The following is an 18,294-nucleotide window of genomic DNA, read 5'->3' as shown; positions in this document are numbered from 1 at the left end:
CCCCTGCCCTGTGCCTTTTGGTCACTGCCACTAAAGTACTGCAGAACGGTTGAGAAGCTGCTCAGCTCATACAAAAAATAGGGCATATTTGTCTCAGCCAGAGGATTTGATATTATCGGCTAAAGGGATGAGGTTTGCATAGACGAATATCTACTTTTATTGATGATGGCAAGATCAGCGCTTCAAACCAGGCACTTTCAGGTTTCCAGTTGTGTCCCAGTCAGAGACCATGTCTCATTCTGAATGCCAGCATCACCTTGCATTTTTGTAGGAAACCGAGGCAAAGCATTTACCCGTTTCTAAACACCAAGGAGCCGGTTAGTCTCCCATTTCCAGTGGCTGCAAACCAGTATAAGCCTGCAGGGCCATAACACCTTTGATTTCCATGAGTTTACTCCATATTGCTCCCTGGCGTCAGTGAGAGCAGAATCATGCCATTTAATATTTTACTTTTACATGAACTGTAGAATGGTTTATGGCATTGCCTCATTTTCTTATTTCACCTAAGGAGAAATACATTAAAAATGTAATCAATCATAAGCCGTTCTTTTCATTTACGGTCAGTTAAAAACAAGTATCTTTAATTCCCTGCCACCAACTGTGTCTTCCAAGACTTGTTAATAAAAAAAAAATTAGAGAAAGAAAATGATCAGCTCCTTTTTTTTCCTGGTATAATTATATTAATATTTGTCTATAACGTCCCAGAGTTTTTAAGGTCTTTTGTGTATGCAGTGTTCATACATGGAGGAGAAAAGCATATTTTTAATAACAGGATGTCTTGTGGTTGAGCATATATTATGTTTCATAGACATTGCATGGACAATAAAAAATCGGGTTTACATTTAAGGAAAAGAAGGAAAACTCTCGTACAGACTGTAAAAGTGGGTTTAGGCTTGGTATCCCTGTTATGGTCTAAAACATGTGGTTCTATTTGTAGAAATCTATGAAACAATACTTTTTTTAAAACAACCTATTCTCCCATTGTAAGTTAATTTTTCAGGGAGAAAAAAAAAATAAAGGGAAGATGTTGTGAGCAATTCTCTTCGCATGCCTGCCACAGAAGGGCAGCCCGAGGCGGGACCTGTCTTGGAGGAGAAGCGGTTGTGGTCTTTACTACCTGCAAATACCATCTCCCATGGGGGGACTGTCTCGGGGTCTGCGGGATCTGGGGGCAGCTGAGCTCAGTCCTGTAGGTCGAGCTGTGTTCACGCCAAAAGCCCTGGGTTCCTCAGGAGCCCCCTGAAGGTTCTGGTTCCATAGATGAAAGATTACCTGCATTACCCAAGCCTCATAAACTTCTCCTGCTGCCCTGTAGAGCCCGTGTTCTTGTTAATTTAACTGCCCACCCTTACTTCCATCCACGCTGGTGGAAAGCTGGCATTAATTTTATCAGGAGCTGGAGCAAGACCGATGAGAGTGAGGATCCAGCTGCAGCCCCAGCCTCGTAGCTCCAGCACACCAGCTCAGCCTGTGCATACTGATGCTAACCGACCCGAGCTCTCGGGGAGGATGCGCTCAAACCCCCTTTCTTTTCCCCTTCTCTCCCTTTAGTGAAGAACGCAAATTGCACGTCGGACTTTGAGGAATATTTTGCCAAAAGGAAACTGGAGGAAGGAGATGGGCATGCAGTCAGCATAGCGGAGTACCTGCAGCGCAGCGACACAGCCATTATTTACCCCGAAGCCCCCGAGGAACTGTCTCGCCTTGGCACTCCAGAGGCCAATGGGCAAGAAGAAAATGGTGAGGCTGTAATTCATTTTTAGCCAGTATCCTGACCTCGTGCAGCTGTTGCAATTATAAATGCACTACATGCCTGGGTGTTTACCTTAAAAATTGAAGAACAGCTGCAGCGGCATGGAATTTCATGAGCAAAGATTGGGGCTGTAATTTCAGTGTATTGTGATTTTTTAGTCAGCAAATTTGTATTATTTGGCGGGTGAACCGAAGAGCTGAATTTAAACGGGAGAAAGGCTGCTGCTCTAGTTGGGAGTTTGGGAAGTTTTAATAGAGTTTTGATGCAACGAAAGACGGGGTAGCCGACCCATCGCTCCCCGATGCCTTGATAAATAATTGGAAAAGCGTCGGTAGGAAGGATTTGGTCAATGGCACAAGTAACATAATGAGCTGGGGCTGGAATGCAAATCGCCAATTGATCGGGAAAAGTATGTCTTAGTTTTCCAGCCAGCGAGGTCTGCGGGAGGACTGATGCCCGTAATTAATTTCCGAGCGGGGTCCGGAGCGGGTCCTGCGAGTCTGCTGTGGGCGTGCGCGGGTGCCGGTGCCTCCCGCCACCGGCTGGAAGCGCCGTCCCTCCCTCTCGGGCAGCAGATTGCAGCGATTCCTCTCATACCATCCCGGGAAATCAGCCCATGAGCTGCCATTGATTTGCTGACCTTTTGGCCTGCCTCTTTCCCCTCCCCGTCCTGGGGTGCAGACCTGCCACCTGGAACTCCAGATGCCTTCGCCCAACTGCTGACCTGCCCCTACTGCGACCGGGGCTACAAGCGCCTGACGTCCCTCAAGGAGCACATCAAGTACCGCCACGAGAAGAACGAGGAGAACTTCTCGTGCCCTCTCTGTAACTACACGTTTGCCTACCGCACCCAGCTCGAGCGGCATATGGTGACACACAAGCCAGGGACAGATCAGGTGGGGGGCTGGTTTTAAGTGATTTCTTTCTGTAATAACCCCTTAGAGAAACGATATTGCTTTGATTGGCAATCATTATTAATTTTTCATGGCATTTTGAAGATGCAGATCTTTTAATGGTAATAGCTTTAATTGAGGTCTAAATGATTTTTTGATGGTCTCTTCTAATATGATTTAATAGTCTTATGTTCACGATCGAATGAGTGTGTTAATTTCTAATTTAGAAATTTTATTTGCACTTTAACTTGACTTTAGTTTCGTTTTTATGTTCCTCAAAAAGTGAATGAAACTGTAGCATTTTAATTATACATTATTAAACATCTCAGCAATTTTAATTCCATTTTTCACCTAGTTTTACTTTACAGTGTTGCAAATAGGAGCTCCAAGACATACTAAAAGATCCGCTAATATTTTTTCATTACTTTTTGAGTAACCTTTTCAACCACATGAAATTATGCGTATTTTGTATAATCGTTTGTTAAACATAATTACACATTTTTAGAATAACTCTTCCTACAGCACATATAGGCTATCATTTGCGATTGTGCCACTAACACATGCATGTGCTAGAATTGTGGCATCGCTATCATTAGTATAGCCCGGCAGCGTATCTGCAATAAATCAAAGCAGTTTTTTCCTCAATGTGATGCATGTAATATTATCTCAGCGCTGCATTTAAGGAAACGCCGCGTACCTCAAACAGGTGACTGAGCTTCCCTAGTGCTCCTAAACAGCCTGGCGATAGACCTGTGCCACAAAACTCTTTGCACACCAGCAGAAAAACTACTCCTGTCCTCGCCAGAGAATCACTTCTGAAAACCCGTCTTAGGGATGGCTGTAATGGAAACTCAAATGGCGTGGTTAAAACTTAACTCAATAGATTTGAGCATTGTGTCAAATTGTAAAGGCTTTATGCTGTATTTATTTTTCTTAAAAACCTGAAAATCACGATCGGCTCTATTTCTCTCGGTAGGTTTTTCTCAGCATAAGGTAAATGCAGTTAGGCAAACACGCATCTCCTAATCACGCGATTTTTTGCAATTAGCATTTTTAAGAGAACCATATCTTTTGCTCGATCTTAAATCAATTGAGATGATTCTGGAGTGGTTTCTCCTATTTTTTCCTTCCCGTGGCTTCTTTGGTAGAAAAAACACATTTTCACATGTGTATTTTTCCTAACCTGATCCACCGTAAGGTTCTTTCTTCTGCTTCGTATCATTAAAAACACCAGGGGGAAAAAAAAACCCGCCTAGATATTTATCCAACGTAACCGCCTGAAATTTCACATGCGAGAGCGCGCTGGTGCTGGCGCATTATGAATGGTAGCTTTGGTGTTGAAAAGTCCCCTCATTTGCTCATGGCATTTACAATTAGTAAATTAAAATGATTGTATCATATTAACAGTGGCACAACTAAAGTTTATAGTAGTCCTCGGAGGGCGATGGGGGGAGACAAAACAGCTGTTGCTGTTTGTTTATGCAACTCAGCAACATATGAGCGCGGGTCCCTCAATGGCGCGCGGCGGGCTGGGCTCTGCTTGATCTTTGAAGGTTGCTGCTGTTTGAACAAACCTCCCTGTGTCCCATGTAACACCATCTGTCTCGCCAGGAATGTGGGAAGAGGCAGCACACCCTCGCAGTTGTCATACCGTTTCGGCGCTGCCTTTTTTTTTTTTTTTTTCTCCCTTCTTTTTTTCCCCTTTCCCCCCCTCCCTGCTCCTGCAATAGGCTTTTGTGTTGTGGCCGCCTGCAAAAGGCTGACCTCCTACCTTGAGCACCCAGAGCGGCTGGCTGCATTGTTATGAATAGTATTAAATTTTTTTAAATTTTTTTTTCCCCTCTCCAAATTCAAAGTCACGGGGCTTTTCTTGCTTGTTGCAAAAAGGTCAGTCGCCTTTGATTATATCTTTATGCCACTCATAACTTTCAACTTTCCCTCGCCCCTTAGAAGAGCACCGGGGGAAAACATGGCACGAAAGGTAGCTCAAGTCTTCCCTGCTGCTCTGTGATTTTAAAAACCATTTCCAGCAGCAGCTCACAACAAAGACGCAGTCTCTTCTGCTTGATAATGAATTAAATCTTACACAAAATACCACTAACGACAGTGTTTCTGTCTTTCCTACACAAGCAGTAAACAGAATTTTTAAACAAGCGGAGTCCCACATGTTCAGAATCTGCTAGGAATATTAAGAGCCACAAATCTTCTTCTAAAACAGTTTCTCTCATCGTAAGATACCTTAAAGCAACACATTTCTGATGAGAGACTTAGGAAATAATTCTAAAGCAAATATCGAATGCTCATGTGAAAGTACTTTCTCATTTGTTTCAGTTTACTGCCAACATTTTGATTTTTATTGCAACACTGATGAGACAAATAAATGTACATGCAGACCTTTTGGTCCGCTTGATAAATTCAGAGCCACATTAATTTTGTTTTTGTTTTTTAAGCTAGAAATTCATGGTTTCTCTTGCATAAAATTCATGTCGGTATCTTTTTTGTTTTTTCCCCCTCCTAGCACCAAATGCTGACCCAAGGAGCAGGCAATCGCAAGTTCAAATGCACTGAGTGTGGCAAGGCCTTCAAATATAAACACCATCTGAAGGAACACCTGCGAATTCACAGTGGTGAGTAGCAGAGGTGCTGGTGTGCTCATTTGCATTTTGTTTAATTAGCTGAGTTTTAAAGACTGCTTAAAATTTACACAGTTCTGCTTCTGGCTTCTTGGAGCTACTAAGGTATTTCATAAGTGATATCTGAGTCATCCTCCTTTATCATGCTGTTAATACCACGGTCTCGCTGAAAGATTTGGAAATAGTAAAGCTTCCTGCAAATAATATAGATTGATGGTTCGGCAGTTGGAGTTCAGAAGCGTTCACTCGTTTCTGTGCAGTCGGACCCCGAAGAGTCCATTATATTTTCCATAACAAAAAGTTCCCCCAAGTGAAATACAGCTCATATTCTCAGATAATGAGTAAGCGCAAAGCATCTCGTATTGAATGACTCGTGTGTTTTGTCTCTCGTGCTTGACGCAGCATTCAGCACACGAAATGCCACCGGGCTCTGTCCAGGCACAAACCTCCACCAATGCTGACGTGGAGGTCCTGAGATCAGGACTCAGTTTCTTATACCGTGCTCATTTCCAGTGAAAATTCCTTTTTTTTGGAAGAAAAAAAAAAAAGAAGAAACAAATCAAATTTGAACTGTCTGGATTTGATTTGACTCCCTTCACCACAGGGTACTTACCCGTCACTTGCAATGGTCAGTCTGGAGCCAATCTCACACCTTGGCAGCTGTTGCCGGCTGGAGACCGTCGGTCCAAACTGACCTCAAGACCCGTAGAAAGAGGAGGATAAAGCAGTGGTGGTGTGTGGCCATATTCATAGAATTAATATTTTCCTCACTATTAATCAGTGGATACACAGACGATCGGTTGGGTATCAAATGCGATCGCTTGCAATTATAGCAGCAACAATGATAATTAACATTTGGTTTTAATTATCATTTTAGGTGAAAAACCATATGAGTGTCCAAACTGCAAGAAACGTTTCTCCCATTCTGGCTCCTACAGTTCGCACATCAGCAGCAAGAAGTGTATTGGTTTAATCTCTGTAAATGGCAGAATGAGAAACAATATCAAGACGGGTTCTTCTCCTAATTCTGTATCTTCCTCTCCTACTAATTCAGCCATTACACAGCTGAGAAACAAGCTGGAGAATGGCAAACCACTTAGTATGTCTGAACAAACAGGCCTACTGAAAATTAAAACAGAACCACTAGATTTCAATGAATATAAGGTTCTTATGGCCTCACATGGGTTTAGTGCAACTAGTCCTTTTATGAATGGTGGACTTGGAGCAACCAGCCCCTTAGGAGTTCATGCTTCTGCTCAAAGTCCAATGCAGCACTTAGGTGTAGGGATGGAAGCACCGTTGCTTGGGTTTCCTGCGGTAGGCAGTAATTTAAGTGAGGTGCAGAAGGTCCTACAGATTGTGGACAACACGGTTTCCAGGCAGAAAATGGACTGCAAGGCTGAAGAGATCTCCAAGTTGAAGGTTTACCATATGAAGGATTCATGCGCTCAAGCCGAGGAACAAGGAGTTACCTCCCCCAATATTCCCCCCGTGGGTCTTCCAGTAGTAAGTCATAATGGTGCCACTAAAAGTATTATTGACTATACATTAGAGAAAGTCAATGAAGCCAAAGCTTGCCTCCAGAGCTTAACCACAGACTCAAGGAGGCAGCTCAATAACATTAAAAAAGAGAAGCTGCGAACCCTAATAGACCTGGTAACTGAAGACAAGATGATAGAGAACCATAACGTATCCACTCCATTTTCATGCCAGTTCTGTAAAGAAAGCTTTCCTGGTCCCATTCCGTTGCATCAGCATGAGCGTTACCTGTGTAAAATGAACGAAGAAATCAAGGCAGTCCTTCAGCCTCACGAGAACATGGTTCCCAACAAACCTGGAGTGTTTGATAAGCAAACCCTCTTGCTGTCATCAGTACTTTCTGAGAAAGGAATGACTAGCCCCATCAACCCATACAAGGACCACATGTCTGTACTTAAAGCATATTATGCTATGAATATGGAACCCAACTCTGATGAACTACTGAAAATTTCCATTGCTGTTGGCCTTCCTCAGGAATTTGTGAAGGAATGGTTTGAACAAAGAAAAGTCTACCAGTATTCAAGTTCCAGGTCACCATCACTGGAAAGGGCCAGTGCCAAGGTGGCGCTGGCTGCCACCAACAACACTCCCACTAAAGACTCTTTGTCAGCCAGATCTCCAATAAAGCCTGTGGACTCTATAACTTCACCATCTATAGCTGAACTCCATAACAGTGTTACTAATTGTGATACTCCTCTCAGGCTAACAAAACCTCCTCATTTTACCAATATTAAACCAGTTGATAAATTGGACCACTCTAGGAGCAATACTCCTTCTCCTTTAAATCTTTCTTCCACATCTTCTAAAAACTCCCACAGTAGTTCTTACACTCCAAACAGTTTCTCTTCTGAGGAGCTTCAGGCTGAGCCTTTGGACTTGTCTTTACCAAAACAAATGAAGGAACCCAAAAGTATTATAGCCACAAAGAACAAAACAAAATCTAATAGTGTTAATTTAGAACACAACAGTGTTTCTTCATCATCTGAAAACTCAGATGAGCCACTGAACTTGACTTTTATCAAGAAGGAATTTTCTAATTCAAATAATCTGGATAAAAGCACTAACCCAGTATTTGGTATGAACCCATTTAGTGCCAAACCTTTATACACAACACTTCCACCACAGAGCGCATTTCCCCCAGCCACTTTTATGCCACCAGTCCAGACCAGTATTCCTGGGCTGCGACCATACCCAGGACTAGATCAGATGAGCTTCCTACCGCATATGGCCTATACTTACCCAACTGGAGCAGCTACTTTTGCTGATATGCAGCAAAGGAGAAAGTACCAGCGGAAACAAGGATTTCAGGTAAATTGTTGTAACCGTTTTCTTTTGAAAGGCCAGAATTCAGTATTTTGTGGTATGTCCTCTTACAGAAGAAAAAGCCCAAAGTTATACTCAGCATTTCCAACAAAATTAGCAGGGTTGATTTTAGTCTGAACTTGCAAAAATGCAGTGGGGTCGGAAAACAAATTGCAATTACTTTGGGAGTACTTCTACTTGGATTCAGAAGCAGCATCAATACCTTTGAAGAGGCATAATGCTTATGTTTTTATTCTGTTAAGAGCTCAGTTATTCCTTAGGAGAATTGTATCTAAATAATACTAACGTTCATGAAAACTCCCATCCTGCAATAAAATAAGAAAAAAATGAAACTTTGTAAGGAAACTGATCTCTGCAGGGCTCCCCTCACAGTGAGCATAACTACATTTCACCACGGGGAAAAGGAGCAGTGGGAGACCTCTTGGGAATCACCCCCACATTTGGACACAAAGCCATAGCCCTCTAAACAGAGGTCCATACGGCCCCGTAGCAGCTCTGTCCCACTGAAAGTCCTCAAAGCTTCCTTCTCCGTGTTTTTGGGGGATTGCTCACGCACCATGCGTGGGAAAGGCGTTCTCCTCAAGAAAGTCTGGGGGATGAGAAACGCTGATGCGTTGCTTCACCGTAGCCCCTTCCTTCAGCCCACCTACTGCCCTTCCCAGACTACCAGTCCTCTAATCCCCACCAGTCATCTGGAACAGCTTCGAAAAAAACCCAGAGATTAAATGAAATTTTTTGGAGAGGTAGCAGCTAGGGCCCTTAATCGCAGACAAAGTCTTTCCGTGGACACGTAATCTGGGTCAGCACTTCTTCGTGCCTGGGTACAACCATTAATCCTTTTCTCAGGTCATCCCAGAGTCAATACATGAGTAGCAAAGGATTTCACCGCTTGCATGCCTATAGCAAAGAGCTGCTCCACAGAAGTCACATACTTTTATAGCTTTTTGCTGGGTGTATTCAGATATAACGTACAGAGTTTAGTTAAATGAGATTAACTGATTATAGATTAATAAATTTTTTTTACATTTGTGCATGTTCCCCTATGTCCTATTACGGTCTATTAGTAATTTTACTGACTAGTAAATGTTATATAGTTTCAAATGTGAAAATCAGGTATGGTTTTACATTACAGGCTGTAATCCCTCTTTGCACAATAGGAGCATAAATAGCACTGCACCTCCATAACAGCTGTTCCACTATTCCGATTTACAGTACATCTGCCCTCTTTGTAAATGTATTTAAGCCTATTTAATCTTCTCTAATATTAATTAGTGCAAACCTAGTCTAAGAAAACCGAACTGTGTGATAGCAAATGGAAATGTATGTTATCATGCAAGTTTGCACTCTCTTTGGATCAAGACAAAATAAATATCAAGAAATTTAATAATTTACTGATCCACATTCATTATTGCTTAATGCTGAAGGCTGTTTTAACATAGATAGAACATTGATAAAAAGTGTTATTAATATTCCCTATTTCAAATTACAAAATTAAATATAAAAATATAGCTTGAGGCCTTTAGTCGGGAGACATACATTTAAATGGATTGCATAATAATAACATTTGTACCTAAATATAAAATTCAATTAAAACCTTTCTACAGATACTGAGTATATCCAAGTTTCAGTGTTTTGAAAGGACTGATCTCTTAGCTGTTGCTTACACTTAACCCTTTAAAATATTACAATACTTTTTGCTGTCCATGAAGAGCCTCCCCTTTGCATTTTCTGCTCCTTGAAAATATTTAGTGCTGATATGATAACTACTGTCTGCTTGTGTAAATCATATTATTGCAGAGTGCTCAAAGACAGAAAGTTGGTTCGAGGCACAGAAGTAGAAGGCTCCTCATTATTTCCACAGTTCCCATCAGCTGTAGTTTCATGACCAACGGGTTCCTAAGCTAAGAGGGACCACCATCCTAAACAGACACGATTTTAACTGTTCTGGGGTGGCTGGTTCCTCCGTGGGAAGAGGCGGTGGTGGAAGCGGGTGTTGCTGACAGGTGGTTCCCTCGCAGGGAGAATTGCTTGATGGAACCCCAGACTACATGTCCGGCCTCGATGACATGACGGACTCTGACTCCTGTCTGTCCCGAAAGAAGATCAAGAAGACAGAGAGTGGCATGTACGCGTGTGACTTATGTGACAAGACATTCCAGAAGAGCAGTTCCCTGCTGCGACACAAATACGAGCACACAGGTAGGGCGGCCGCGCGCGCCGAGGGGAGGGTTGAGGTCCATGCTGCGCCCTTCACAGTCTTTCACGACTACACTTGTGCAACGAACGGTTTGGCAGGTGCTGAGGCTTTCAACAGGGAAGAAGTAATATCTTTTGCTCAGTTCAACTTATTTTTAATTTTTTTTTTAATGGTTATTGCTTGGCGAAGGACTGTTGGATGTGATAGGGTGGATCTCGGCAGGTGCTAGGCGCGATGTCATGCTGAGCGCAGTGGAAATTGTGGCACTCAGCATCTCGCAGGACAAGCCCTCTTCACATAAGGCAGGCCCTAGCACTCAGAAAGAACTGCAACTTGGTCAACAGAAAGTCTGGCACAGGAAGGAAGAGTGACAGTGTACTTCTCGTTTCTTAGGCACTATCTGACCCTGCACTATTTAATCCAATAGAAAAACTTCCACTGACGTTAGCAGCGCGAGAGCTGGCTCTGGCCGAGTTATCTCAAAGTAAACAGCTCACGGGGGTTGCTCTCGCCATAATTTTGCATGCCAGCAGTGCAGGCAGGTTGCATTTCGCTTTTTCACTTCTCAATTAATGCCCGGGGAAGGTTCCCTTCTTTCCCAAGTAGGAACAGATTTTTGTCGAGTTCAAGGAAGTTTGCCAAAGCTCACCGCGGATTGTCAGCTTAAAAAATATTTTGGTTTGAAAAAGACCCTCTGTCGCACCTATGCTGGCCATGGTTCCCCTTGCAGGCAGTGCTCCCTTGCCTGCTGTCAGTCAGGACGGGCATGAGCCTGGAGGTGGAGAGCTCTCCGAGGGGGATGCATCGTCTCAGCGTGTTTCAGTTAGGGGAAAGCGGGACCGGAGCTCCCCAAATAATAGAGATATCAAGTTATGTTAGACAAAGGGAATGTGAATTATCATGTGAATTATTGTGCAGCAGGACATAAACCAAACTCCAACTTCCTAGAGTTAGAAAAAGCTTACTCAGGAGGAAACTTTCCTTAACTTTGAAAGCTGAGTCCCACTTCAGGAAATGAAGCAAGTCACATCATCCTTCAATCTCACCATGTGACGGTAAAAAACTTATACCTCTCTATTAATACATCTTCCAGGCCGCACACAACCATTTGGCATTTCACATATGAAAAATTGCAATTCAGAAGTGGACTGGACCTTTAAAAGAAAATTCTTTACTTTGTTACTTTGTTATTTTTCCTTCTTAAACTTTTATTCCAAATCTTAAGCTAATCCTACACAGGAAAACAAAAAAAGGAAGTTAAAATACATGTGGGATTAGGAAAGAAAATTAAAAGCAACATTTTGGACTAGATCAGCTAGTTCATTGGTGGAATGTGCTTCCCACTACAGTATTCAGATCAAATTGTTTATTCAGTAGAAGAAGCTTTGAAGGCTTTACGTCCCTGCACCTTTCCTCTCCTGAATGATTTTATTACAGCCATCTGCAAACATTATGGTTTACTACACTACTACCGTAAAGCTCTTATGTTAGAACTGGCCTTCATATATATCGGGATCTGGACATATGGTTGAATCCCATAAAGTTGGTAGTCCATAAGGTCGGCAGACATATGGTTGAAAGGCTGAAAATTTGACAAGCTGAAATGTGTGCAATCACCTTGATTTGCAAAATAAACTGCATTTGTAAAAGCAAAAATATGTTCTGGTCCTTAAGCAGCACGGGAACCTACTGCCTCGAAAAATACCACACAGCTGCAGCGTAGGGACTTTTCTCCTTCTCCTTTGCTCCGACCCTTTTGGGTTCTCAACTCTACGTCCGTCAATTTTATGGGACTCAGCCTTATGATCCAGAACATGTAGACAGTGTCATATTTAATACGCTAGAACTCCAGCACATCATCAAGCTCGAGCGTGGCATTTAGAGACAGGAAGGATGGGCTTGTGGCAAAGGCACAGGCGCGGAGGCTGAGAGCGCCACGTTCTTTTCTGCCTTGCCACAGACTTCCTCTGCGAATTTCAGCAAATTGCTTCATCTTTCTCTCACCTTTGCCCATCTTTGAAATAGAGGAAAATGATACCAGCCCGCCTCTCCGGGGTGTTGTAAATCTTAATTCATGCAGGCTGAAATCCTGCGATGGAACTCGCTATATAAAGTATTAAGGACGCGTTTGCTTTTATGGAGCTTCCACACATCACGCTAGCGTTAGATAGAGGTGGTTGGGAGCTCTGAAGACCTTGGCTGGGCTAGCCTCCATAACTCATTCACAGCCTTCAGGAGGCACACTGCACTGAGACTTTGGCTAATGGCTTAGCATGCATCTTAAGTGAATTTCAAATTAATTTGATAGTTTTTGGAAAAAGTTTGTAACTGCATTAATAACATAGGTGCGAAATTGCAGTCTGTGTTCAGTGGAAGGAACCAAATTGAAAGTAAAGCCATCTTCTGCATTTGTCATTGTAAGCGTAGGCCCAGATTTTTCAGTCAACTTTTTGAAACCTAAAAAAGAGAATCTTCTTTTCTGAGTGTGTTGCTGTTTTCGGACCAGCTGACCACGATCCGTCGTTACTTCATTAAGGACATATTTTAGGAGGAATTGGAACACTTCCTGTCTTTCCCGGAGAAGGACAAATAGTGGATGTTGTTTACACTGATGACCTTTTTCCTACGTAAAAAAATCTATGTGCTTTTTCGGGTCTTTTTTCTGATATTTGAACAATCAGCTTTTTCTTTGTCACCACTTCTCATGGTCCACATACCTATTGCAACCGATGGTAGAACAAGGGTTAAGAGAGTGAGACAGAGGCCACGTTCCTGCTTTGCAGCCCCTAAAGATTTACCCCAGAGAAATTATTTGGAGCAAAAAGTAACACTGACATGCAAAACTACATGAGCTGGCTTAATCATGTGCAACAGCAACTACTGTAAAGGAGAAAACAGGAGTGTCGTAGGTATTGCGGTGGAGCTGAGTTTCCCTGCCAGGGCAAGAAGAAGAAGAAGAATGGGATTTGGCCGGTTCTTTGTGTCAACCCAAGAACTTTTGAGAGGACCATGCGGCCACAGATCAAGGACCTCTCTGTGATTACCTCTGTACGCTGTGCCTGCCACAGCCTGAGCACAGGAGAAAAAGGGGCCCAAATTTCACAACCCATAATTTTTAGTTTATGCAGTATTAGTGGTATTTTGCAACAGCTTCTAGCTTCACATGGAGAAGGAAAATTTATTGTGTTACTGCAATGAGTGCATTGCATTGGTTCTGGCTGGACTGAAATTTAGTGTAGAGGCCACTGCTTGCTGCAGGACCAAATTCTGCCAAGTTAATCTCGGGATGCCATTTAATTTTAAGAGAAGTTATGTGTCCATTTTGGAGTTTGAAGTTTACGAGATCCTATTTCTTCAAAACCAGAGGATGTAGCACTGCAATTAGGGTGCAGAGCATGGCAGGTAGCACAGGAATTCAGTGCTTGCATTATTTTCCTGTGGAGTCTTATGAACCCACCCTAACTTTGGTCAGGCTGAAATTAGTTGAGCAGACACCGCTTCATTTGCATGCATCTAATCTCAGATTTCTCCAAGCTACTTAGCACAAGGTTCGAGACACTTTCCTTACTAAAGGTGAAGAAGACGATGGCCTTCATGGCAAAGCATTGGTGCCATTTGGCACACAAAAAAATCTCTGAGTTGCAGATAAGGAGGGAAAGCAGTAGTGGGTAAGTAAGCGAGCAGGAGAGCAAACAGAATGGAGCACCTAGAAAACAGAAATATCCTGGCTCCTGGGTAGCAATACAGCCCCCCCGCTTTGTCCTCAGCGCTGCGTTGGGCTGATTCGGGAGTAAGGTGAAGGTTAGTGTTTGTTCTGCCATCGTCAACGCCCATGTCTGCCACACACCAGCTTTATCGTAGCTTCACAAGGAAACTTGCGGCGTGCCTGCTCTGCAACAAAAGCTGGAAACAGTTTTTCAGAATCCTACCTAGAAATTTTAAATCCTTTCATTGTTGTTCTATATTACATCATATTCTATTTTATTACTTGTGTGGGCTGTCGAGGGCCTCATAGCTGTGCTAGTGCTTTCATCCCTTCCTTTTCCACTGTATATTTTATTAAGACCTCTTTTTTATTTTCCTAGCTTTCATGCTGATGCAAGCACTAGTTTTATTTCCAGATTGATTCTGTAAACTAAATATTGTTCTTGAGCCTGGTAGCAAATCAGCTTTCTCTGGCTAGTATTTTGAATTCACAGCTCAGGAGTTTTCTTTATTTAGAGCTTGATTCATAAAAAATTTACATGCTATTTAAAGGGTTTTTTTTCTTGCTTTACTCTGATACAAGTTTAGAATTCCCCATTTTACACTCAAATAAAGAAAAAAAAAAAAGGATATATTCAGCGCTTGTGAAATTTTTTCTGTAGACAAGATCTCCTATTCAAAACGGAACAGGTGCAGCTTGGGCAATTATATATAAATTGCATTTATCTTGCACCTTTGGCCGCTTCGCTGTGCTCTGGCCTCTAATCCATCTCCATTGGGACTACATCTAACATCCAAACCCCCAAGCAGCTTCAAAAGAACTGGCTTTAAAAAATAAAAACAAACTGTCACAAAAATTTTTCCTTCTTTCCTCCAAAGAGTGGGATTTCTGTTTGGCCCCCTCCCATAGAAAAAAGACCCGCTTGCCTTAGGCAAAGGATGGGTGATATTTAGTCTGGGACCAGTGACAGCTTATGATCTGATGTCTTATGACTTTTATACCGCTGCAAATGGGAAACACACAGCTTTTCAGTCAAAGACTTTTAGCCCAGGCAGGTTCAGATAACTTACTGTTAGAGATCTTTTTCTGTTGTTTTGTTTTAACAGAAATGCAATTTTAGAGACTCTGAAAACAGATTAGTTACAATTTCCCCTCTGTAAATTGAGCGTGAGCCCCTGTGGGAACCTCTTTTTGCAGATGGTGGACTATAAAAGAGCCCAAACATTTCCTTTAGATATTTGAGAGAGATTTATCATTTAGTTTCACTGCAAAATGTGGCATCTACATCAGGCACCCACATGACGACACACAAGTGTTTCAAGAGCCCTCCTGTGAGCTGCCTTGGGTACGTCTCTCCTAGCTCCATCCCCCATGGCTGACACAGGTCATCTCAGATGAGACTGGGTAAAAACCGTAGGATGGGATGTTCAAATCTGCTTCCTTTCGACCCACCTCTGCTCCACTGACGTTATGACACTGCACGACAATGCTCTTCCTATGTGTTAGCTAAATAGCTGATAAAGCGGCCAGGACTACCTACGATTGGAGGTTCTCCCCTTCCACCTACAACTGTAGACTTCTCCCCATCCACCCACAGTTGTAGGTTCTCCCCAACCACCTACAGCTGTAGACTTCTCCCCGTCCCCAGTGTAAAATACCTTACTTCAGCTTTATTTTATGGCCTACTAATGCATTGTAGGGATTAGGCACTTCTTTTCAATGGCTGAAATACGGGGTTTTCCACACGGGGAAAAAAAAATAATTCTTCCGCAAATGTTCGGAAACCCGATACATTTAAAAACATATTTCAATTAGTGTTGTAACAGCTGCACGCTGCACGCTGCTAAGGTATGCTGTGTGGTGTCTGAACAAAGAACTTTGCTCAAGCTGTCACGTTCCCTCAGATCAAAACTGAGTCCTTGATACGGATGTGGTAGACTAAATAGCTCTAGTATAGCCTTTTTAGTAATAATATAAATTAATATGAAAATAGGAAGTATTTTAATCTTCTCGTTTCTGAATTAATTTATAAAGTATGGATGACTCCCTGCCAGGCTACCTCTGTGCTGGCTCGGGGGAGGCCCCAGGTAGCAGGAGCAGGAGATGCAGCGTTGAACCAACGCTGCGTGCAAGGGATGAGGAAAGCAGGCAAAGAGCGAGGGACGAGCACATCACCCAGCCTTGGGGAAGGGCAGATGGAGGCAAGTCTGGATGAGAAGCAGTGGAGGTCGTTGACTTCTGTTTGAGGAGAGGAAAAGTGCTGGGCAACTGGACGGAGCACAGCTTGAAGAGGAGGGAAATGTGGGGTGAGAAGGGTGTAGTGGGCATCAAACGGAGTGTGCATCAAAAAAATCAGGAAATTCGAAGTAACGGAGAAGGAGCGGCGTTGTGGAGAAGTGGAACAAGACAAGGGCTGGGCTTGTCGATGTTAGGGAAAAGTAAGTCAGAGGGAGGGACTGAGACAGCGTGGGCAGAAGTTCAGTGAGGAGAAGGACACAAAAAAAGGTGCCGAGGAAAAGCAGAAGGTCTACGGGGAACAAAAGAGGAACAAAATAAGCAACTACGGAGATATTAGCAAAGGGACGGCAGCATGTTGCTCTGAGTGGGCTCAGCAGGACAGCTGGGATGAGGCAGGGATGCAGGCAGGCGTATCTGGTGCATCCAGCTGGGTGGTTGGTAGCGTTGGGAAAGCTCCCACCTCCCCCATGAGGGTTTTCTCCCGGCAGCGCTGGGGTTTAAGGAGTCCTTAGGTCGAGAGTGCTTTGGGATTTTAAGCTAATTTGAGTTAAGTGACTTGATCGTGCTAAAACCTCCCCAGTTAAGACTGTGGGATTTCCCCATCATGGCAAAACTTGTGCTCCGAATCACAGGTAGCCGCCTCCCGGCTCGGGCTTCGGTGCACGCCCAGGTCAAGGCTGGAGGTTCAAAGCCAAAGTATGTGTACAGCTTAAAGCCCAGAATTTTCTTCAAGCTTAACTTTTAACCAACAGGTTAAATAATTGGCAGAAATGCATATTTAGGAAACAGATCAGAAAAGCAGTACTGCTATAATTCAATATCTCAAGCTTGAATTTTCAATTTTACTGTAAAGGGAAATAAAAAAAAAAAATAAACCCTGTGTGCAAGCTTAGGAAACTCCCGTACAAAGAAATGTAGTTTGAGTCCTAATTTCCAGGCATCCACTAATTTCCCTGTCACTTGGGTTATTCTGTCTGTGGTTTCTCCCGTATTTTCCTTCCTGCCAGATCTCCCCTTCATTTCATAACATACAATTTTTGGCTTCCTTGAGCATTCGTTAATCACACCTTATTAAATGTGAACTTTCACAGTGGGACTTGAAGGTAGCTGTGACTAGATTGGGCAAAAAAATTAGCATATTCCTTGGTAGTCGTTCTTAGCAGCTTTGCTATGGAAGTGAAATTTTTTTTTCTATGCCTGACTTTCTCTGCTCTCGAGTCCCGGCAGTGACTGCAGGGGAAAAGAAAGCAGATCAGGTTCACAAAGGAGCAACTTGAATTTTCCTGGAAGTCGAGATCTTTCAGTGGTCTGAAAACATTTTTTTTTTCCCTGCTGGATTTCCTCCCATGCCGGTGCTGCCAGTGATGGTCTCCCATCTTCCCGGCCCTTCGCTCTCAGCTGGGGTTTTCTCGCCCACCCTCCACTGCACTCTTCCTCTCCCTGCTCTTGCTTCTTTAAGAATTAACGAAATACCACACTTTTACAACAGACAGGATGGGAGGTCTCTGGTGTGAAGTTTATTCCTGTTCTGGTCACATGCCGCATTAGCCAAGTATGATAAATACGCCTGAGGAATCAGGCCAGTTCACTAATAAGTTCCTAACGATCTGCTCTAGCAATAAGACATGCAAAGCAGGGCTCCGCATTTCAGGCACTGAATACCAGCATTTTTATATGCATAAAAATAGCATGAAATATAAAATAATGACCAATTGGCACTGTATCCGCCTGCATGGTTGCACTGCTCTGGAGCATTCGGTTGAATGACACTAAGATTATAATTTGACATTTCGAAAATAAAAAAAATCTGGCTGAAGGTACTAATGTTTGATTTTATTTTTTGCCTTCTGCAATCTAAGTTTGGTGATCGGTCTTCACTAATTCCAATCTTTGCACCATATGTTATGTCTGGATATCTCACGGTTGCATCATGCTTTGCTGAGTTTTGTCGTGTGGCATCATGCTGACAAGTATTTTTTGTCAGCTCTATTTTGGAATTAAGCTTTCAGTAT

General features: G+C 42.9%; 1 protein-coding gene across 3 annotated transcripts in view; it reads left to right on the top strand.

The window, feature by feature from the left end:
* The window catches only part of ZEB2 (zinc finger E-box binding homeobox 2), a 116,282-nt gene that overhangs the window by 94,955 nt on the left and 3,033 nt on the right, over nucleotides 1-18,294 (top strand). For all 3 annotated transcript variants that reach the window (XM_009318946.1, XM_009318945.1, XM_009318947.1), the window contains 5 exons: nucleotides 1,552-1,740; nucleotides 2,435-2,649; nucleotides 5,165-5,273; nucleotides 6,157-8,126; nucleotides 10,160-10,340. In XM_009318946.1, the coding sequence (XP_009317221.1) occupies nucleotides 1,552-1,740; nucleotides 2,435-2,649; nucleotides 5,165-5,273; nucleotides 6,157-8,126; nucleotides 10,160-10,340 (2,664 nt within the window). The remainder of the gene's footprint in view (nucleotides 1-1,551; nucleotides 1,741-2,434; nucleotides 2,650-5,164; nucleotides 5,274-6,156; nucleotides 8,127-10,159; nucleotides 10,341-18,294) is intronic.

Source organism: Pygoscelis adeliae, unplaced genomic scaffold (assembly GCF_000699105.1).
Source record: "Pygoscelis adeliae isolate BGI_AS28 unplaced genomic scaffold, ASM69910v1 Scaffold222, whole genome shotgun sequence".
Classification (NCBI taxonomy): Eukaryota; Metazoa; Chordata; class Aves; order Sphenisciformes; family Spheniscidae; genus Pygoscelis; species Pygoscelis adeliae.
This window is presented reverse-complemented; position numbering and strand designations above follow the sequence as displayed.